Raw genomic sequence first — 21,616 nt, forward strand, 5'->3', positions numbered from 1 at the left:
GGAAAATGAGGCATGTGTGCACTCACAATGGATATTATTCAGCTATAGAAAGAAGGAAATCCTGCCATTTGTAACAATTATGGATAAACCTTGAGGGCATTATGCTAAATGAAATGTCAGAGGAAGACAAATACTGTATGATCTCACTTATATGTGGAATCTAGAAGAGTCGAACTTGGAAACACAGTGGAATGGTGGTTACCAGAGTCTGGGGGATGGAGGAAATTGAGAGGTGTTGATATAAGGGTGTAAACTTTAAGGGTTTTTTTTTTGTTTGTTTGTTTAAACTAACCTCTACCCTCAACATGGGGCTCAAACTCGTGACCCTGAGACCGAGAATCTCTACCAACTGAGTCAGCCAGGCACCCAAACTTTAAGTTATAAGATGAAGTTCTGGAAATCTAATGTGTCACATGATGACTCTAGTTAATAATACTGTATTGCATGCTTGAAATGGAATATTCTCGCCACACACTCACACAGTGGTAACTATATGAAGTGATGAAGTGAAGTATTAACTAACTTTATTATTGCAGTAATCATTTTACAATATATGTTGTACCCTGTAAATTTACACAATTTTATTTGTCAATAAATAAGCTAATAAACAAACATTACCTCAGTAAAACTGGGGAAAGCATCTGATTGGCGGGGAAAAAAAAGAATACAATTAATTACGTAAAAACAGAAGGCTTCTACACGGCAAAATCACTATAAAGTCAAATCAACAATCACCAGGTCAGCATTTATTAAAATTACAACTATGTCTTATATTTGACATAGCAGTTCTTAGGTTCTGTAAAGAAATACCTTTATCATGATACAAATGGCCTCTATGTTGTCAAATCCAGTGGTCAGTTCTTAGCCTTTATCTTACTTGATCTCTTAGTGGCATTTAATCTAGTTGATCATTCTTTCAAACACTTCACTTGGCTTCTCGTATGCCTTATGGTTTGGTTTTCTTTTGCGCTTACTGTTGGTTCCTTCTCGGACTCCTTCGTTGGATCCTTCAAAACATTGAAGAGCCCCAGGGTTCAGGCCAGCAGTGCTCCAGACTTTTTCTCTAAGTGATCTCATCCAGCCCCAAATTCTGCATACTGCTAGATGTTAATCTCCAGCTCTGACCTCTTTGCTGAACAGCAGACTCCTCTCTCCAGCTGCCTTCTCAGCAATTCCATCTATGTTGTCATTTAGGCAGCTCAGGCTTAACATGTGCAAAACTGAACTCCTGGAATTACCAAACCTGCTCCTCCCATTGTTTTCCCACCTGGTCCATTTGCTCAGGTCAGGGAACCAAAGTCATCCTTGACTTCCTTCTTTTTCTCATAGACCAAATCAAGAATTCTATTGGCTCTACCTTTGGAAGAAGTCAGAATGTTATGACTTCTCACTCTCCCCACTGTTACCTCTTTAGTCTAAAACCATCTTCACTTCTCTCCTTGGATTATCGTAGATCCTCCTAACTGGTCTGATCCCGCCTTCGTTCCACCTTGCAGTCTATTTTCTATGCTACACTCTGGTGATTCTGTTCCAGGTGTTTACTTAGAACCCCTAAGGGGCGTAACTTCAGATCTTATCCCAAGTGAAGAAGAATTAACTTGTTCTGGGAAGCCCTCTTTGACCTGTCCCGCTCCTCATCCTTTTTTCCTTGCTTATTCTGCTCTAGCCACTCTGGCCTTCTTACTTTGATCTTGTGGCCTCAGGGCAGGACCTATGTTTCAGAGGGTACCTTTCCCTAGAGAACCAAAGGCTTGTTTTCCTCACTTCAGTCAGATCTGTGCTCAAACCTCACCTCTTAGGAGAGACCTTCCCTGACTTCCCAATCTAAAAGTACTCTGTTAATTTCTGCTTCCTTATTTGGTCTTAGGTTTCTTATTACTACTTCTGACCACCTGACATTATTTTTGTTTATTGCCTGTCTTCTCCCATTAGATTGTATATTCCAAAAGAACAGGGCCTTTGTTTGCTTATTGCTGTATCCACAGTGCCTAGAACAGTGATTGGCACTGAGCAGATAGTCAGTGAATATTATTTGAATGAATGAGTGAGTGTGTGAATTCTACCAATATATTCATATTTGGGAAGTGATTCGTGTATAGGGCTATTTATTGTAGCATTGTTTAATAGCAGAAATTGGAAATGCCCAAAATGTCCATCAAGAGGTCTAATGAAATAAATTGTGGTACAACCATATAATAAAATCCCCTGTATGAACTCATTTATATGAAGATCCAGAACAGGCAAAACTAATCTGATGGTATAAATCACAATAGTGATTGCCCCTGGGTTGGAGGCATTGATAGGAAAGAGTCACAGGGAACTTTTTGGGGAGACGGAAACATGTATCTTTATAGGAATGTGTGTGAAATCAGGTGCATGTGTTAGACTTTGACCATCTGTAAATTCCAGTGAATGTGAATTGTAATTCAGTTACAACAAAATGCATTCCTAAAAATGGAAAACAAACAAATGAACTTGTGTATCAAGCTGTGGCATAATCCTACAGAAAATCTTTCATGTGGCTCTAAAATAGTGTTTTGATTGAACATCTCTAGTGGGATCTGTCCTTAGGCTAAGAAAACTACAAAGAAACCTTAAACTGTAGTTAGTAGTTTTATGGTTAATAGTGCTATTAATTTGACACTATTAAATTATATTACAGGACAACTCAGATAATTCTATTAATGTTATTTTGAGCATAAAAGATACATAGGGATTAAATCCAAGAAGTCAAAAGCTCAGTAACTTTTTTTTTTTAAGATTTTTAAAAAATAATGTTTTTATTTTTGAGGGGAGGTGGGTAAGGGCAGAGAGGGAGACAGAGGATCCGAAGTGGGCTCCATGCTGAAAGCGGAGAGCCCTTTGTGGGGCTTGAACCCATGAACTGTGAGATCATGACCTGAACAGAAGTCGGGTGCTTAATTGACTGAGCCACCCAGGCACCCCTAAGATTTTATTATTTTATTTTAATTTTTTTAATGTTTATTTATTTTGGAGAGAGTGTGCGTGTGTAAGTGAGGGAGGGGCAGAGAGAGAGAGAGAGAGAGAGACATGGAATCCGAAGCAGGCTCCAGGCACTGAGCTGTTAGCACAGAGCCCAGTGTGGGCTTGAACTCAAAAACCATGAGATCATGACCTAAGCCAAAGTAGACGCTTAACCGGCTGAGCCACTCAGGTGCGTCCCTGCCTCAGATTTTAAGTAATCTCTACACTCACCATGGGGCTGGAGCTCATAACCGCAAGGTCAAGAATTGCATGCTCCACCAGCTGAGCCAGCAAGGTGCCCCAAAAGCTCAGTAACTTTATTTATTTTTTATTTTTATTTTTTTACCGTTTTTTTTAATATAATTTATTGTCAAATTGGTTTCCATACAATACCCAAAAGCTCAGTAACTTTAAACCAGAAATGGAAATATCGGTATAACCCATAATTCATTTTTCTTTTCAATTATTCTCTTTATTGTTTTTGTTTTAATAATACACGTTTCCTATCTGCTATTGAAAAGCCATAGAGCGATGACAACACAACAGCGCCTGTACCTAAATTGAGGTCTCTAAATATCCTTTCCCACCAAGAACCAGAGCTCCTTAGAGAAATACCTGAATTCAGATCTGGGGCAGGCAATGCTTACAATGAGCCTGAGATGTTACAGTGACAAAAAAGCAAGACAAAACCAAGATTAAAGATTTATGTCAAAAGGATATGAGATAAACAAGATTTGTGCAACATTACTGGTAGAATATAAGTGGTAGGCATATGGGTGGTTACTGTACAGTTCTTTCAACTTAGCTGTATGTCTGTAAATTTTTATAATTAAGTGCTGGAGAAAAAAAAGACAAGAGCCAGTCTGAAGCAGCTCTTGCTAAAGGTGGGGGCATCAAAAGATTAATGACTGCAGTAGATTGAAACACAGGAAGTATTAAATCTACTAGTTAATTGTACAACAGTAACAAAAAATATTTGGAGACTGCTTGGATGCTATCTCATTTTTCTTTTACTTTTTCTTTATTTTTTTTTGTGTGTGTGTTTATTTTTGAAACAGGGAGAGACAGAGCACAAGTGGGAGAAGGGCAGAGAGAGAGGGAGACACAGAATCTGAAGCAGGCTCCAGGCTCCAAGCTCCAAGCTGGCAGCACAGAGCGTTGACGCGGGGCTGGAACTCGCACACCACGAGATCATGACCTGAGCCGAAGTCGAACACTTAACCAACTGAGCCACCCAGGCGCCCCTCATTTTTCTTAAAATTAGTAAATTAGGAAGGAAAAAAATCAAGTATTTAGCTTGCCTTTCTTACATTAGGGTAATCAATGAGGAAATTTCTTTGTGGAAATTTCAGCTAATAAATATAAAAGGGACAATAGAACTAGAAAATAACCATTTGCATTCCCTAATGCGATTATGGATATAGATGGCTGTCATTAATAGACAATAAAACCAATAAAAGAAAGGCTGCTGATGTGTTCTGTAGTGGACAGATCATGTGATGGTACTTGAAACCAGTTTCATCGTCTCATCACTAAAGGTGATGTCAGATCTTATTATCCGACAGTGCGATCCTATAGGAAGCATGTCGCACCGTCTGTGAAGTTTTTTTGCCAAAACAAATCCAAACCTGATCAGGCTTCAAGATCTAACAACCTGGATACAGGAACTATGAGAGAAGAGATTGAGGACCAAGTTGAATATTACAACAGAGGGAGGGCATTAGCAAATGCAGGAATGTGGGAAATCCTACAAGATAATTAAATGATCTGTTTTCTTCAACAAATAAATGGCTTGAAAACAATGGGCCATGATGGGGAACTGTTTTAGAAAACCAAGGCTTAAGAGTCCTTCTATCAGTCAAATGCAATGTATGTATGGGCTTGGTTTGGATTCTTCATTTAAATAAACCAGTTGTAAAATAACATCTTTTAAACAGTTGGAGAAATTGTCATATGGCTTGTTTACTAGCTGATTGAAGCAATTGTTCATTTGCTAGGTATGATAAGGATATATTTTTCAAAAGTCCTTATCTGTTAGTGATATGTAACTGAAGTATTTAATAATGAAATATGTTAATGTCTGGGATTTGCTTTAAAATACTCTGGCATCTGGGGTGCCTGGGTAGCTCAGTCAGTTAAATGTTGGACTCTTGGTTTCTGCTCAGGTCATGACCCCACATCAGGCTTGTGCTGCCTGCTTGGGGTTCGTTCTCTCTCTCTCTCTCTCTCTCTCTCTCAGAATAAATAAACTTAAAAAAATACTCTGGCATCTAAAATTAAAAAAAGGAGGGGGACACCTAGATGGGTCAGTTGGTTGAGCTGCAGACTCTTGATTTCGGCTCAGGTCATCATCCCAGGATCGTGAGATGGAGCCCTTAGCTGGGCTCCGTGCTGAGCATGGAGCCTGCTTAGGATTCTCTCTCTCCCTCCCTCTGCCCCCCTCCCCTGTTTGCGTTCTCTCTCCTTCTCTCTCTCTCTCTCTCTCTCTCTCTCTCTCTCTTTCTCTCTCTCTCAAGTAAACAAAATACTCTGGAAATGGGTTTAGGTAAATGAAACATGATAGGCAAAATGTTAATAATTATTGAAGCTGGGTAATGAAAACATGGAGATTCATATGGATTTTCCTCTACTTTTGTGTATGTTTGGAATTTTCTACAATAAAAGAGTTTTTAAAAATACCACATAGTTGGGGTCCCTGGGTGGCTCAGTCAGTTAAACTGTGGTCTCAAGTCATGATCTCAGAGCTCCTGAGTTCAAGCCCCGAGTGGGACTCTGCTGACCGCTCAGAGCTTGGAGCCTGCTTCGGATTCTGTCTTCATCCCTCTCTGCTCTTCCCCTCTTGCATTCTATCTCTCTCTGTCTCTCAAAAATAAACGTTAAAAAAATTTTTTTTATTAAAAATATTACGTAGTCTTTAAAGGAAAAAAGAGGCTTTGTGGTTATCTAGTGACAAAATGATTTCTGCGATTTAAGTTAAAAAATAAGGTAGAACAGTGTGTCTGATGGGTTACTATTTGATTTAACAGAGAGAAAAGAAAATAATAAATGTGTTTCTATTTATACTCCTATATGCTAAAATATCTCAAGAAGTCTTCATAAGCAGTGCCTCTGGGGAGAGAGGTAGGAGAGAAGGCTTACTTTTCAAGGAATGTCCCTTTGTACCTTTTTAACAAGTGCAATGTATACTATTGAAAAAATAGGTCATAAAAGAAAGAGTAGAATTAGGAACCACTATTCCAGGCACAAACATGTGTGTAAATTTAGAGCAATAGAATGTTAATACTGGGAGGGGTTTTGAGGTTATTTGAACAGTCTCATAAAACTGAGAAAGTTGAAGTATGTGGATTTTTTTTTTTTTTTTTGCAGTTGTATGGCTGATTGGTGTGAGGCAGACCTGTAAGCCAAGTCTCTGACTGTTCTCTATAAAGTAGACAGCATACAACTGTGGTTTTAAACTTCGACATCTCTGTAATTAATATAATCTCAAGTTAGATTGAAACGTGATTGATACGTTGATGGCTACTGTAGGGACACAATACATACCTGTCTTTGAGTCCACTGTCAACGTCTTTTTTATGAACCTGTATTTTAGAAGACTTCATTTGTGTTTGGCTCAGCAGAATCAGTGTATTGATGAACAGTGATTTTACAGTGTATTCCCACAGTTCTAAGATCGTGTGTGGGAAAATAATGCAGTTTGTGGATGTCAGGAATGTTGTTGCTGTGGCTTCGTTTGTTTTAATGACCTCAAGAAGCTTGAATGTTCTAAATATTTCATTCACTCTTATTTGGCTTTCAGAAATTTCCTAGGGAATAATGCTTGGCATTCTTCTTGGCCAAATATAAAAATCTTAAATGCTTGTTCTAAAATATTCAAGCTGTACATGAAGTTTTAAAGAAATGCCTTTAAAGAAAATGCTTTCTCCTCCTTAGTGCCACCAATTGTACTGTTACAGAGGCAGTCTTTGTTTCTGGGGTGAATGCTTTCAAATGGACATTTAAATTGAAGCTGTGAAGTTCCCATCACATAGAGTGCAGGAAGCTTCACTTCTCCTGCCGGTGCCTCAACCTTTTTCTCTTTTCCCATCTGCTCCCCTCCTGTTTGTCTCTTGAAAACTGGGTATCTGTGTCCATCTGCTAACCCCAGTAGGAAGCCATAGCCCTTACATCCCTTTTTTTAAAAAAAAATCTTTAAGGTTTATTTATTTATTTTTAGAGAGGGGGAAGTGAAGGGGCAGAGAGACAGAGAGAATGAGAATCCCAAGCAGACTCTTCACTGTCAGTGCAGAGCCGGATGCGAGGCTCAAATCTGTGACCCATGGGATCATGACCTGAGCTGAAATCAAGAGTTGGACGCTTAACCGACAGCCATCCAAGTGCCCCGCCCTTACATCCCTTTCACAGCACCCTCCTTTCTGATTAATTACCAGTCCCTGCCATTGCTGCCCCCTAAATGAGACGTAATGCACTGGTTGCTCCCCATCTCCAGGGATGCCGATTATATCCAGGTCCCTAATCCTCTCTAACCAACCCCTCTGCCCCAGCTCCAGCCCATCGCTCATTCAGCCTTCAGATTCAGGCTTCGAAAAGAAATGAAATTGCCATCTTCCTCTTCAAAAACCAAGGAGGATTCCTAGTTGCCTTCTGTTGCTGTAACTCTTTGGCATGCTTGCTGTATGAGTTTTTTAGACTGGTTTCCAGTCTGATTAATCTGCTTCCTTCGTTGCCCTCTTTTTCTTTCCCATCATGCACCTTACACCATTATCAAACTACTCGAATTGCTCAGTGTTCCCTGGATAAAATACACTGTTGGAGCATCGGTGCCTTTGCAGTTGCAGTGCCCCTGTCTGGAGCGCCTCTCCTTACTGAGCTCGGGAAAGCCCTCCTCTAGGCCCCTTTCACACGTTCCTTCTAGAGAAGTGTCCTGGGACCCTCTCAGAGCCTTTTCTCCTCTCTCATACTCCTTGCTGACATGATGTTGGAGCTACTTGGGCCCTTCATTAGATCCAAGGTTGACAAACTTTTTCCTGTAAGGGACCAGATAGAAAATATTTTTGGCTTTGTGGGGACATGTTCTTTATCAAAACTGTTCAGCTTTACCCTTGTAGCTTGAAAGCAGCCATAGGCTGTAGGTAATGAACGAGCATGGCTGTGTTCCAATAAGCTTTATTTAAGGATACTGTAACTTGAATTTCATGTAAATCCATGTTCCCAAATATTCTTCTTTTGATTTTTTTCAAACTTTTGAAAATGTAAAGACCGTTCTTACTTAGGTCATGGGCCATACAAAAACTGATGGATTTGGCCCATGGGCCACAGTGTACATACCAGTCCTTGCGTGAGAGAGATCAGGGGTAAGCTTTATATATTTTTACACATCTCTGCCTTCCCTTCACACACACTGCCCTTCCTCCATGCCTCACTTCACTTAGAAGCAAATAATGACTGAACCAACCGTTGTTTATGGAATAAATGTTTAAGTAAGGAATTACTTAAACTATGGTAGTATCTAAACAAATGTGAAAAATAAGAGACTCATGTTGCAAATTAGTAGCCATTTTTAATATTTATTAATAAACACTTCCACAAAAGGAGGTTACAGAAGTTGCACAATCTAGAGGAGCTCACAGTCCCCCTCTATGTAGAAGACAGCTCTGGCCAGGAAAGATGTAATAAGCAAATAAATAGTCTCTGCTCAGAGAATTTTGAAAATTGGCCCAAATCTTTGGATTCAGTATCAGATTACCTTCTCCATCTTTTCCTTCTACCTGGCCTGGAGAAAGTCATGTTGTACCTTTTATCCAGTGGTAGTTAAGCTTTCAGAGGGTTTTTCATGTAGGACTTGATACGTCATGGGTGTGACAGGCTCTCAAGTGGCCCGGTGGTCAGAGTCAGACCTGGAAACTTTTGAATCCTGGCTCAGCACTGATCTTTTATGTGCCCTTTGCCACATCACCAAATCATCTTCAGGCTTAGTTTCCTCATTGTTTATAATGGCGAGTATTGAATAATACCCAGCTTGTATGGTTGTTTGAAAATTAGGAATAGTATAGTAAAAATAGATTATGTAAAAAGCCAGCACCTGGCCCAAAATGAGCACTGAATAAATACTACCTGCTGTTGTTATTTATTTTCTCCCGGGATTGGTCTGTTTTCTTTCAGTATATACAAGGCTTGTGGGAGTGGGTTAAGGTTTACAGAAATAGCCTGGGACATTCCAGTAAGTTATGTTGAAATAGTGTGATCCAGCAACTTTTAGTCTTTGTCTTTTCCTATAACCTGCAAATATAGCCAAGTTTATTGGTTTCTTTAGGCTTATTAAAAAAATAAAAAATAAAACAGTCATCGAATACCAGGCAATATAAAGTGCTGTATGTGGTTATCTTAACATTTGGACATTAATTGAGGAAGACCGGGCAGAGCCGGGGGCAATCTGACTTCGAAGTCTAGTATTACACTCTGTACCCTGGGACTTATACTTAAGAATGCTGTGTAGGCTAGTTTGTGTCTCTGACCACTTTTTCATATTGTTCTTAAAATACCTTGTTACTTCCAAAGTTAAACTGGCAGAATATCTGTTCACAGCAGTGTGGTAGTTCTTTGTACTAGACAGGGAACTTCCTTTCATTAAATAAACAGCCTGATTAGCTAGATAAAGTGAAGGGATGTTTATAAGGCATTTTGTAAACTGACTGTTTATGTCTGCTTGTTCCTTATGTTAGTATTTTGAGCTCCTGTGTAGGAAAAAAAAAATCGAAGGGTAAAATGGCTTCAGAACTCTAGGAACTGATCCTACTAATGCTTGGTCCTGTGATAATTTATTGATTTATCTTGCTTGCTCATCTTTACTTACCTTTTAAATATCTTTATGGGGTCCTGTGCACAGGAACTTGTGGTGGCTGTTCTTTAAAATATCCTGTTTTCAGGGCACCTGGGTAACTCAGTGAGTTAAACTTCTGAATTCGGTTTAGGTCATGAACTGGTGGTTGGTGAGTTTGAGCCCCGCCACGGGCTCTGTGCTGACAGCTCCGAGCCTGGAGCCTGCTTCTGCCCTCTCTCTCTGCCCCTCGCCCACTTGCAGTCTCTGTCTCTCTCTCTCATAAATAAATGCTAAAAAAATTTTTTTAAATATTCTGTTTTCTGGAATCTAAGCAACTGCAGACAATTATTCATTATTATTTCGGTCTTATTTTTCTTTTTTTAATTTGTATTTAAAAAATTTTTTTTTAAGTTTATTTATTTTTGAGAGAGAGAGAGCAAGCGCATGTGCACATGCACAAGCAGGGGAGGGGCAGAGAGAAGGAGAGACAGAATCCCAAGCAGGCTCTGCACCATCAGCACACGGTCCAAAGCAGGGCTTGAACTCATGAACTGCGAGATCATGACCTGAGCCAAGATCGAGAGTCAGTCGTTTAACTGACTGCGCCACTGAGATGCCCCTTCTTTTTCTTTTTTAAATACAACTTCTTTTTTAATGTTTCATTTATTTTTAAGAGAGACAGCACGCGAGCAAGGGAGGGGCAAAGGGAGGGAGACAGAGGATCTGCGCTGAGCACAGAGCTCAATGCAAGGCTTGAACTCACGACCATGAGATCATGACCTGAGCCGAAGTCAGATGCTTAACCGACTGAGCCACCCAGGCGCCCCTATTTTGGTCTTATTTTTAAGAAGGAGCATAGAAATGATTAGAAAGGGTTTGTCTGTAGAAGCAGTTTGCAGGGTGTATCACAGAGTTCATAGTGTGTAGCCCTTGGACTGTCGGGAATATCCACACAGCTCTCTGGCAGTAACAGCAATGCTGAGGGGTCTGTTGAATGTAGGAGGCATTGCATTGTTGGAAATGAGACCATGTTATATATATTACTGAATGTAGTTTTCTGGAAGTTGGTAATATGTCCGAGATCTATAGCTTACCTATCAGAATTTCCCGTGATGTAGATCGTTACTGTAGATATTCTCATTTTTTGAGGAAAATATTTCCAGAATTATACCTGAAATATATTTACCTCCATGATGCTCTTGGTGAGGGAAATGGAAACTTATCTGATACCAAGGGTAGTGGACAGGTAGGGAGAACAGGGATAGCTCCTCTAGCTAGAACTTTGCAAAGATACATATTCTGTCTTGTGTTAGTCTCCTCCTGGTTGGAAGAGTCTAAGACCATTTTTCCCCCCAAATCTCTTTTTCCCTCTTCTCAGCTCCAGTCCCACATTTATATGCTGGTCCACTGAAAATACTCATTAGATATCTCATTATACTCTCAATTCAAGTGTTCACAGGATAGCTTCCTATGGTTCCCTCCTCCACTGATACTTTTTTCTCATTTTCCTTGGAGGGCAGTTCCTCCTTTGACCCAGCCCGTAGCTATCAATCACTTGGTCCTCTGGATGCTTCTTTCTGTTTATCTGAGAACCTGTAACTCCCTTCCCACTCCCACGTCTGTCCTCATCCTTTCTCAACCTGAATTCAGTGCAGAGACCTATTCTGCTTCCAAGCTTGCCCACCTCCAGCTCAAGTAAGAGTGACCTTTCTAAAACCCAAATTGGGAGGAACGCTCCTGGCTACTTCTGGTTTGGCGCTGCCCAGAAGAAATTAGTTTTTGTTTAAATAAACTCTTAAAAATTAAACACAAAAACAAATTGGGTTGTGTTATTTCTTTGCTTAAACAACTTCCTGACTTACCCATTGCCTTTAGGTTTCAATCCAAACTCTTTATAATTAGACCCTTGCCTTTTTGTTCAACCTCCCTAAGTAACCCCTTCTGGATGCTTTCCGTGCCCCTTTTTTCAAGCACTTGTTTGTTCATTCAGCCTTTGGTCCATTCTTTCATTTGCTCATTAAACTTTTATTGGCCACTAATATGGGTCAAGCTCTGTGCTTAAGGCTTGGGTCTGAGGCAGTCAACAGAACGGATCCTTAGACATTTCACTGACCTCTCACACTGTTAATCAGGATTGATTAGGTTATGCTGCAGTAACAAATTTACCCTGAAATCTCATTGTTTTAACACAGCACAATTGTATTCCTTGTTACGATGCCACTCAGTCTTGGGTTGTCAGAGGCTCTGCTCTACATAGGAACCCTTCCATTTAGAGGCCCTGGCTTATAGCTACACCAGCTAGAACTCACTGTGCTCCTGGGCACTGGGACAGAGGAAGGGAGAAGCTGGATGGGCTTCTCCCTGCCTCAGCCCAGAAGTGACATGTGTCCCTTCTGCTCACATTTCATTAGCCAGAACTAGTCAGATGGCCCCACCTAATAGCAGGAGGGCTTGGAATACCATCGACAAGAACATAAAATATCTGGTGAGCATGATGGTCCCTGCCACAGGCCCTGAAGTATAGTTACCTGACTTCTGGTCTGTCCTATCCACTGGACTTCAAATTTCTCAAGAGCTGGGATTGTATCTATCTTGCTTTGTGTCCCAAACACGTGGGCACACAGTAGGCTTCTGATTTTTGTTGAATCAATGTCCTTCTTGAGCTTGAATTTAACTCAGGTCACTTCTTTTAAGAAGCATTCCCTTGCCATCTCTCTACTGTCCTCCCCCCAGCCTAGATTAGGTGTTTCTTTTCAGTGTCTTTGGGGTATCCTGTGCATACCTCAACCAAAGCACTCCTCACCCTGTATTACTACTCTTTTTTTTTCTTCCCTCTCTCCACTAGATACTCCTTTCCTGGGTAAGGGGCTTTCTTTTATATTCTTTTGAGAAGTTGTATTAAGCATTACTTTTTTAAAAGTTTATTTATTTATTTTGAGAGAGACGGAGACAGTACTGTTGGGGAGGGGGCAGAAAGAGAGAGAGAGAGAGAGAGAGAGAGACACACACACACACACACACACACACACACACACACATACACACACACACTATATCCCAAGCAGGCCCCAAGCTGCCAGTGCAGAGCTCAACTTGGGGCTCCGACCCACGAAGCTGTGAAATCATGACCCAAACCGAAACCAAGAGTTGGGACACTTAATGGACTGAGCCACCTAGGTGTCCCTGGATTAAGCATTATTAAAGCAATTTAAGAAACCTTAAAAAATAAAACATTACTGTTCCAAGCTTAAGTCCATTATAGAAATCTTTCCCTGTCAGGTTTATTATTCCCACAGATTTCTTTAGTCTTTCATTGTATACCTGTGTCCCTAATCAATATAATGATTGTCCTCTGTGTCCATGTGGATAACAACTTGTCCCAGCCCCACTGTTGATTTCTCCCTGCTCTGTAGGGCTAGCTGCATCATGTTCATATGTGGGTGGGTGTGTTCTGTGGGCACATTTAGCCATCTCTGCACTGATATCACCTGTCTTGGCGATAAGAGTTTCATGAAAGGTCTAATTAATACCTGGTTGTCCAGTCCCCTACTTTGATCTGCCTTAAAATTGCAGGGGTTTTCATCTTTGCAACCGCCATTCCTAGTTTATAACGATGCTGAATGAATGTTTGTTGAATAAATAACAAATTCTGTGGTTGTTTTCCTTAGTATGTCGTTTTCAGATTTAGGAGCTTTGCCATTTGATTTCTTTTCTGATAATTTTATATTTAAAAATCAAGCTTCAGAATCGAAATTTACTGACCAGAAACACCACTTAGTGTTTTATAAGATAGGAAGGAGTAAAGCCTCTGGCTAAAGGAAAGATGTTTTGTTTTTCAGTAGGTTGTCAAGGAAACTTAGGAGAACTGTTTACTGGTAATGGTGTTTGCTTTGAAGTGTGACGACTAAGTAATGAGGCTTATTTTTCCCAATGTCTGTATTATACATAGTCTGACCTCATGTAGGCCTGCTTTGAATGTGCAAAGTAGTAACACTTGCAAGATTTACTAATTAATATTTCACATTGATTGAAATTTAGAAATGAAATTATACTTTATGTTAGAGGTTTCCTTTGCTTTAGCTTTAGTATTGTCCCCATGAAGTTCTTTCATTTGGACTGTAACCTAATTGAATGGCCCTAGTCAGCCTTTTAAGCAAATGCTTAGGTTCAGAATGGCTACGTAACACTTTGCCAACAAGTGGGAGAATTCTAGGAAGAAAGACTACATGTTCTTTATATAACAAATCCTTGAAAGATTAACCCATTTTCTACCCTTTCTTGAGTTTTCCTTGCAGATTGGATTGGTATGATTTAAATGCCAATATCCAGAGAGTCTCGGGAGGACTTTTTAAAAAAAACTCTTTGGGGCGCCTGGGTGGCTCAGTCGGTTAAGCGGCCGACTTCAGCTCAGGTCATGATCTCACGGTCCGTGAGTTCGAGCCCCGCGTCGGGCTCTGTGCTGACAGCTCAGAGCCTGGAGCCTGTTTCAGATTCTGTGTCTCCCTCTCTCTGACCCTCCCCCGTTCATGCTCTGTCTCTCTCTGTCTCAAAAATAAATAAACGTTAAAAAAAAAATTTAAAAAAAACATTATAAAAAAAAACTTTTAACAAACATGATTGCGTTTGGGCTTATTTTTATTTTGAGAAGGAATTTTTAAAAATATAAGATTTGCCACAATTATCACAAGATGGGAGGAGTGTGGCAGTGACTCCCTCCCCCCTTTTTTTTTTCTTGAGAGATCAAGAGAAGAGAGAACATGAGTGGGGGAGGGACAGAGAGAGAGAGGGAGAGAGAGAGAGAGGGAGAGAAAGAAAGAATCCCAAGCAGGGTTCCCACTGTCAGCACAGAGCTGGATGCAGGGCTCGAACCCACACACGTGAGATCATGACCTCAGCCAAAACCAAGAATCGGATGGCTAACAAATTGAGCTACCCAAGCACCCTTGCCCTTTTCTTTTACGGAAATAGTGTATTATTTCAGCTTTATAATTTAATATGATGTAAAACTAAGGATCACTTCTTGGAAGGCTACTCCCCTGGAATATAGGCTCTGAGGAAAAAAGTAGTGGCACTGACTCCTAAATTTAGCTTTTGAAAAGTTACTGTGATCTTAAAACCAGTTTTATTTTATTGAGATGAAGTTCACATAACATGACATTAACCATTTAAAAGTGAACGAGTCAGTGGCATTCCGTACCACTAATTCAGTGGCATTTAGCAAACTTTGTATAGTTTCAAAATACTATGGTCACCCCAAAATAAAATCCTGCTCTCCATTCTTCCCTTCCCCCAGTCCCTGGCAACCACCAGTTTGCTTTCTCTCCTCTCTCTTGATTTACCTATTCTGTATATTTCACATCAGCGGAATCTTACAGTATGTGACTTTTGAGCCTGGCTTTTACTTCGCCTGATATTTTGAAAGTTCATCCACACAGTACTTCATTCTTTTTTAATGGCAGAATAATATTCCTATGTGTGTGAATGCCACATTTTGTTATCCATTCACTGATCGGCATTTAAGTTGTTTCTACTTTTTGGCTAGAGTAAATAATGCTGCTGTGAATATTTGTGTGTAAGTATTTGAGTGCCTGTTTTCAGTTCTTTTGGGTGTATACCTAGGAGTAGAATTACTAAGTCACATGGTAATTTTTTATTTAACTTTTCAGGAACCACCAAACTTTCCACAGTGCCTGAACTATTTTACATTCTTACCCAATGTTTGAGGGTTCCGATTTTTCTACATCCTTGCCAGTTCTTGTTATTTTTAAAAATTATAGCCATTCTTGTGGGTGTGAAGTGGCATCTCATGGTAGTTTTACTTTGCACTTTCCTAGTGACTAATGGTGTTGAGCTTCTTTTTGTGCGCTTCATGGCTATTTGTAGATCTTCTTTGGAGGAATGCTGCTTCTTTGGAGAAATGTCTTTTTGTTATTGTTGTAAGAGTTTTTGTATTTTTATGTATTTTTATTTTGGATACCAGACCCTGATCAGATAGATGATTTGCAAATATTTCCTCCCATTCTGTAAGTCGTTTTTTCACATTCTTGATAATGACCTTTGATGCACAGAAGATTCTAATTTTGATGAAGTCCAACTTATCTAGTTTTAGTTGTTGTTCATACTCTTGGTGTGTCATGTGAATTGGCATATCTTGCCAAATTCAAGGTCATGAAGATTTATTGCTATTTTATTTATTTTTTATTTTTTTAATTACTTTTTTAAGTAAACTCCATCCCCAGTGTGAGGCTCAAACACATGACCCCAAGGTCAAGAGTCACACATTCTACCGACTAAGCCAGCCAGGCATCTCAGATTTATTGCTGGTGGGTGTACAATGAGGACTCTTATTTTAAAAACAAAATTTCGGGGGCGGGTGCCTGGGTGGCTTAGTTGGTTAAGTGTCCAACTTCGGCTCGGGTCATGATCTTGTGGTTCATGAGTCTGAGCCCCACATTGGGCACTCTACTGTCAGAGAAGAACCCACTTCGGATCCTCTGTCCTCCCCTCCCTGGCTTGTGCCCTCTCACTCTCTCTCTCAAAAATAAACATTAAACAAACACCCACAAAATTTCATAGAACCTCCACATTTTACTTTAACCTCCCTTAGATTATACATTTATACACATCACCCAAAAACTGTGGGTTTCATATTATCTTAAATTACTCTGCATTATGCAAAGCAGAACCTAAGTACACTTAACAAATGAAATAGTACTTGTAAATTTAAAGGCATTATTTTCTCCATCCATGGGCTATATTTTGGTGACTATGTATGGATTCATGGATTTTCTTTTTAACTCCAGACCCCCTCTGAGTCAGCAGATCACAGATTTTGTAGAGGAGCACCAGGGGACTGTATCATGACATGCAGAAAAGGGATTAAGGATGGAGAAAAAGGTAGCATTTCCAGGGGCCCAGGTAGTTGCAGAAACGTCAAGGGAGAAAGGGGAGATGACTGAAAGATGACTTACCTTACTAAAAGGTAAGTCACCGGAAGTCAGAGGTGGAATCTGTAAGGGCTCCAGAGGACGCAGTGTTTGCTTTCAGGCAACAAGAATGACTGCAGAGTGGAAGTGAAGTTCAAGGGGGAGTGTGTTGGGATTAGGGCTGGACACTCAAAAGACATCATCAGAAAGTGATGGTTTAGGGAGCAATAGAGGATTCCTTTAGTTTTAGAAGTAATGCCAACCCAGTTCTACCTCCAAAGGAGGAGTCCAGGAGCTGGGGAAATCCTAGATTTTATTTCAGCCATGATTAGAATGCAGTTAATTTTGAATTAATAATACTATAGTCTGTATCCGTATTTTGTGTGTGTGTTTGGTTGGTTTTCTCATTTCTTAAAATTTTTTCGTAAAAAGTATCCAGTTTTCTCTCAGCTGCAAGCCTGATGAGGTTTTTCAACTTGACCTGTAGATGAGGGAGTTGGGTTCTCAGGACACACTTAGAGCTTGGGGTGGTGATGGGCCAGGAGCTGGGACACACGGGAGTGAGGACCTGGGAGGGAAAGTGTTGGGACTGTGGTGCCAACCAGGGCTAAGGACTGCTCTCCTTCTGGCCAGCCCTTCACAGCGCTCACAGGCTCATCAGTGACTTTCCACCCCCCCCCTCCCTGCCCCCAGTCCTTGTCAGCTCTGTGTTCAAAGGGCTTTAGAGAAAGGAGCTAAGAAGAGGATAGATAGGCCTGAGGGGAAGGTAGAGGTAATGGCCACTGGTTCACATGCCCTTCTGCTTTTACAAGGCGGATTGTCTGCTTTTTCCAGTAGAAATAAAAGCTACCTTACCAGCAGTGACCTGGAGAGATCTAAACAAAAAATAGGCTTAGGTACTTAGACTTTGGTGGTGTTTAAGAGTCTGAGTTTGTACAAACGTGTCTTTTTTTTTGTTTTTAACTGCCCATGTAACCTCTGTGACTTTCAGGTGCTACTCGTGAGCAGTAGTCGCCATCCAGACCGATGGATTGTCCCTGGGGGAGGCATGGAGCCCGAGGAGGAGCCAAGTGTGGCGGCAGTCCGTGAAGTCTGTGAGGAGGTGAGCGTTGAGAACAAAGGGCACGGCAGTACCTTGTAATCCTGCATCTGTCACGTCTGTGTAGTTCTTTATCACCACCCACTGACTAGACATACTCCTGATCCCAGAAGGAAGGCATTTAACAGTTACCCTGTGCTTCCTTGATGACAGGGGTGATCGGGTTGTGACGTGGTCATGTTTATCCAGCACTCTGTGCACTCATAGTAGTGACTGTATCTAATTATTCCAGACAGTTTTTGTGATTTCCCATGGAGCTCTTTCAGCATCGCCTCTGTCACCTGTGGCAGAAGATCAAGAACAAATAGTTTATCAGCCCTAAGAAATCAGAGGAGCAGGCAGTATTGATATAAATGGCTCATTCTCATTAACCTTTAGATGAGGAGGTGGTGGCCCTTATTTTCCTGTGCTTCCTGAGTCCTGGCCTTAGAACAGTGGTTAACGCAGCAGTTCTGTTAGCCAGAAGATGTTATTAATGGTGCCATTAGATAATAGCATCTTCTTTGTTATTTAGTCACATGACATTCAGCATATATGTACTGAATTCCTGGGCTATGCCCAGTATATCTTACTAGATACTCTAGAATAAGTAGTCGGAAGAAGTAAAGTCTTGGACCCCTAGTTCCCTTACTTTGAGGAAACTAAGAAAGAGATTGCAGTTCAAAGCCGGGAGGAAGGAACTGACTAACATTCCTCCATAGCCTGCTGTGCTCTGCTTACATGATTTCACTTAAGATTCCTAACTTGGTGGTGTGTTTTATCACCCTCGTTTACTTGCCCTGGCCACATGGTTGGTGCTTTTTAGATCTATTTCTTTGTTCCAGAGGGAATTTAAAACTGATTCTAAGGACATATAAAATCGCACTAAGAATGAGTCTAACTCCTACAGTTCTTCGCTGTTCAGCCCTTGCTGAAGTCCTCTGAGACTGACTGACTCTTGGAATACTCAAGGAGTTCCTTGCTTGCTCTGAAACTCCTGCAGACTTGTGTTGGCTCGTGTGCCTCTCCTTTTATCATATATCTGGTGTCCATAACTAGACTATAATCTCTGGGAGCAAAGAGTATGTTTTAAAGTTTAAATCCTCCCTTCCTGTGCCTCGTACACAGGTAGGTAAATGGAAAGTAATGAATACATGCTTCCATGACAGATGGAGTAATGGATGGAACAGTAAAAGTCCTGAAGAGTCCCCCTTTCTTATCAGACCTGGGATAATGGGGAATGCACAGGGGCAGGGTGGCCTGGAGGGGCAGATGTGATTCTGTACTCTGCCCTCCCATGCCGCAGGGCTGCACATCTTTGCCTGGTCCTTGGAAGATCTCAGAGGCTTGACTGTTTAAGTAAGTGGCAGGACCAGTTGGTGGACCTAAGCTGCACACTCTTAATTCAGATCCACTTGGCTCCTGTAGGTTCTAAGACACGTAAAGCAAAAGTGATGTTTGAAAGAGGTTCTGTGGCAGTTGTGGATTAAGAAAGGTGGTTGGAAGACCTGAAATAGAGGGTTCTAGAACAGAGAGAAAGGAAAAGGTTCAGAAACTTTGCAAAACTTGCTACTTGGTTTTAGGAGTCATGGGGGGAATCTGACAGCTGTACCATTGTGGAGCACGTTGGGATTGGCGTCTGTCTCTGGAGAACTTATATTGCTGTTACTGTTGTTTGATTTTGAGAGTTACAGTTGAGTCATCCCTGACTATACACATGCAGCGAAGATGGAGAGAACTAGGAGAGATGCAGTGAGGGGCAAGAAAGGGTGTAGGGCACCCCGCTCACCTTTGTTTCCTGGAAAATGCCATCCCACGCGCCTGAGTTGGTGAGAGGGAGGCTGTGGTGAAGGAGGAGGCAGAATGCTTGTGATTTGAGAAGGTAGTGGCGCAGCACCGAAATGAATCGTGTCCTCATATGTTCAGGATCCCCCTCCCTCCTGTCCGGGTGGGGTCCTGAGCTTGAAATTAAGCCCTGCTTGACTCTGAGCAGATTTTCCCCCTCCCGTCAAAGGAGAGTCCTGCCACACTATATACTTTATTCTAGCATTATTGAGAGATAAAGAATGGGAGCTGCTTGCAACTTTAGAATACGGTACCGAATAAATCAAATGTTTGCACAGACAGTAAACATTAGTGAAATATGTCATTACGAAAACAAACATTTCAGTGGCTTCTATCAAAATAGAAGGGATGGTTTTTCCAATTCCACATCCGTCAACAGAGTACAAGACTTGGAATCAGAGAGGATATAGATAGATTTTTTTTTTTTTTAATTGCCCTTGAAAGGTAGCTTTTGTAAGCAGAAATCGCTATTCAGGGAGCTTATTTAGGTTTCAAAATGTTATGACTTTTGTAAAAGTACACATTCAAAAACTTTGTTGTTTTTTTTTTTTTTTTCATAATGCTCACAGCTCTGTTCTCTAGATAAACATAGAAGATTTTACTAGTCACTTTTAGATAATATTTAGACCAGTTAATTGAAGACCTTCAGATGTTTCAAATTGGTTTTATACAGCTAAATGTATTTTATTGCTTTCTAAAGAACTTCAGTTATCTGATTTAAAAAAATAAAACCCTGGGGTGCCTGGGTGGCTCAGTCATTTGGGCATCCAACTTCAGCTCAGGTCATGATCTCACGGTTCGTGAGTTCAAGGCCCATGTTGGGTTCTGTGCTGACAGCTCAGAACCTGGAGCCTATTTCGGATTCTTTGTCTCCCTCTCTCTCTGCCCCTCCCCTTGTCACACTCTGTCTCTCTCAAAAATAAATAAACATTAAAAAATTAAAAAATAAAATAAAGTCCTGATGAAGCTCTTCAACTGAAGTCCTGTGAATCTCATACATTAAACTTACAAACTAGGTGAGTCTTAAATTCTTTAAATATTCCCATAATATATGTAAACTTACTAAGATTTTCAACTTAAAAACACAAGTCAGAAAGAAATTATTCAATTATACTTTCAAAACTGTGGTTACAATCTAATAGGCCAAGTTTTTTTTTTTTTTTATAATCTCTACGCCCAACTGGGGCTCAAACTTACAACCACAAGATCGAGGGTCGCATGCTCTAAACTGAGCCAGCCAGGCGCCCTAGGCCAGATTCTTTTACATATTACAAAATCATAAAATATGCCTGGTTTCCTTTGTTTTTTGTTCTTTGTTTTCTTAAGTTTATTTATTTATTTTGAGAGAGAGAGAATCCCAATCAGGCTCCGCCCTCTAATCCCAGCGTCCGATGAAGGCTTGATCCCATGAACCATAAGATCATCATCTGACCTTAAATCAAGATTCCCTGGTCATCTTCTTAACATAGAAATATATTATGGTTTTGAGGTGCCTGGGTGGCTCAGTCAGTTAAGCGTCCGACTTTGGCCTAGGTCATGATCTCGCGATTCGTTGAGTTCGAGCTCTCTCAAAAATAAATAAATGTTAAAAAAAAATGTTTTTTAAATAAAAAAAAGAAATATATTATGGTTTTGATTCCCTTAAACATTTTTTTAATTAAAAAAATTTTTTTAATGTTTACTTTTGAGAGAGAGAGAAAGAGAGAGAGAGACAGACAGCATAAGCAGGGGAGGGACAGGGAGAGAGGGAGACACAGAATCCGAAGGAGGCTCCAGGTTCTGAGCTGTCAGCACAGAGCCGGACGTGGGGCTCAAACCCACGAACCGTGAGATCATGACCTGAACCAAAGTTGGAGGCTTAACTGACTGAGCCACCCAGGAGCCTTTCCCTTAAACATTTCTTTATTTCATTCTAAATATTTTCAGCATTGCACCAGGATAGGGTGGTTCAGTTGGTTAATT

The 21,616-nt window shown here is 40.7% G+C and overlaps 2 protein-coding genes across 2 annotated transcripts in view; both read left to right on the plus strand.

Annotated features, from left to right (window-relative positions):
- Window positions 1-21,616, plus strand: part of RPS10 (ribosomal protein S10) — a 163,322-nt gene that overhangs the window by 80,577 nt on the left and 61,129 nt on the right. The window lies entirely within an intron of this gene.
- NUDT3 (nudix hydrolase 3) overlaps window positions 1-21,616 on the plus strand; it is a 125,385-nt gene that overhangs the window by 47,091 nt on the left and 56,678 nt on the right. Inside the window, exon 2 of the mRNA XM_049653431.1 lies at window positions 17,723-17,833. Coding sequence (XP_049509388.1) covers window positions 17,723-17,833 — 111 coding nt within the window. The remainder of the gene's footprint in view (window positions 1-17,722; window positions 17,834-21,616) is intronic.

Source organism: Panthera uncia, assembly GCF_023721935.1.
Source record: "Panthera uncia isolate 11264 chromosome B2 unlocalized genomic scaffold, Puncia_PCG_1.0 HiC_scaffold_24, whole genome shotgun sequence".
In the NCBI taxonomy this organism is placed as follows: Eukaryota; Metazoa; Chordata; class Mammalia; order Carnivora; family Felidae; genus Panthera; species Panthera uncia.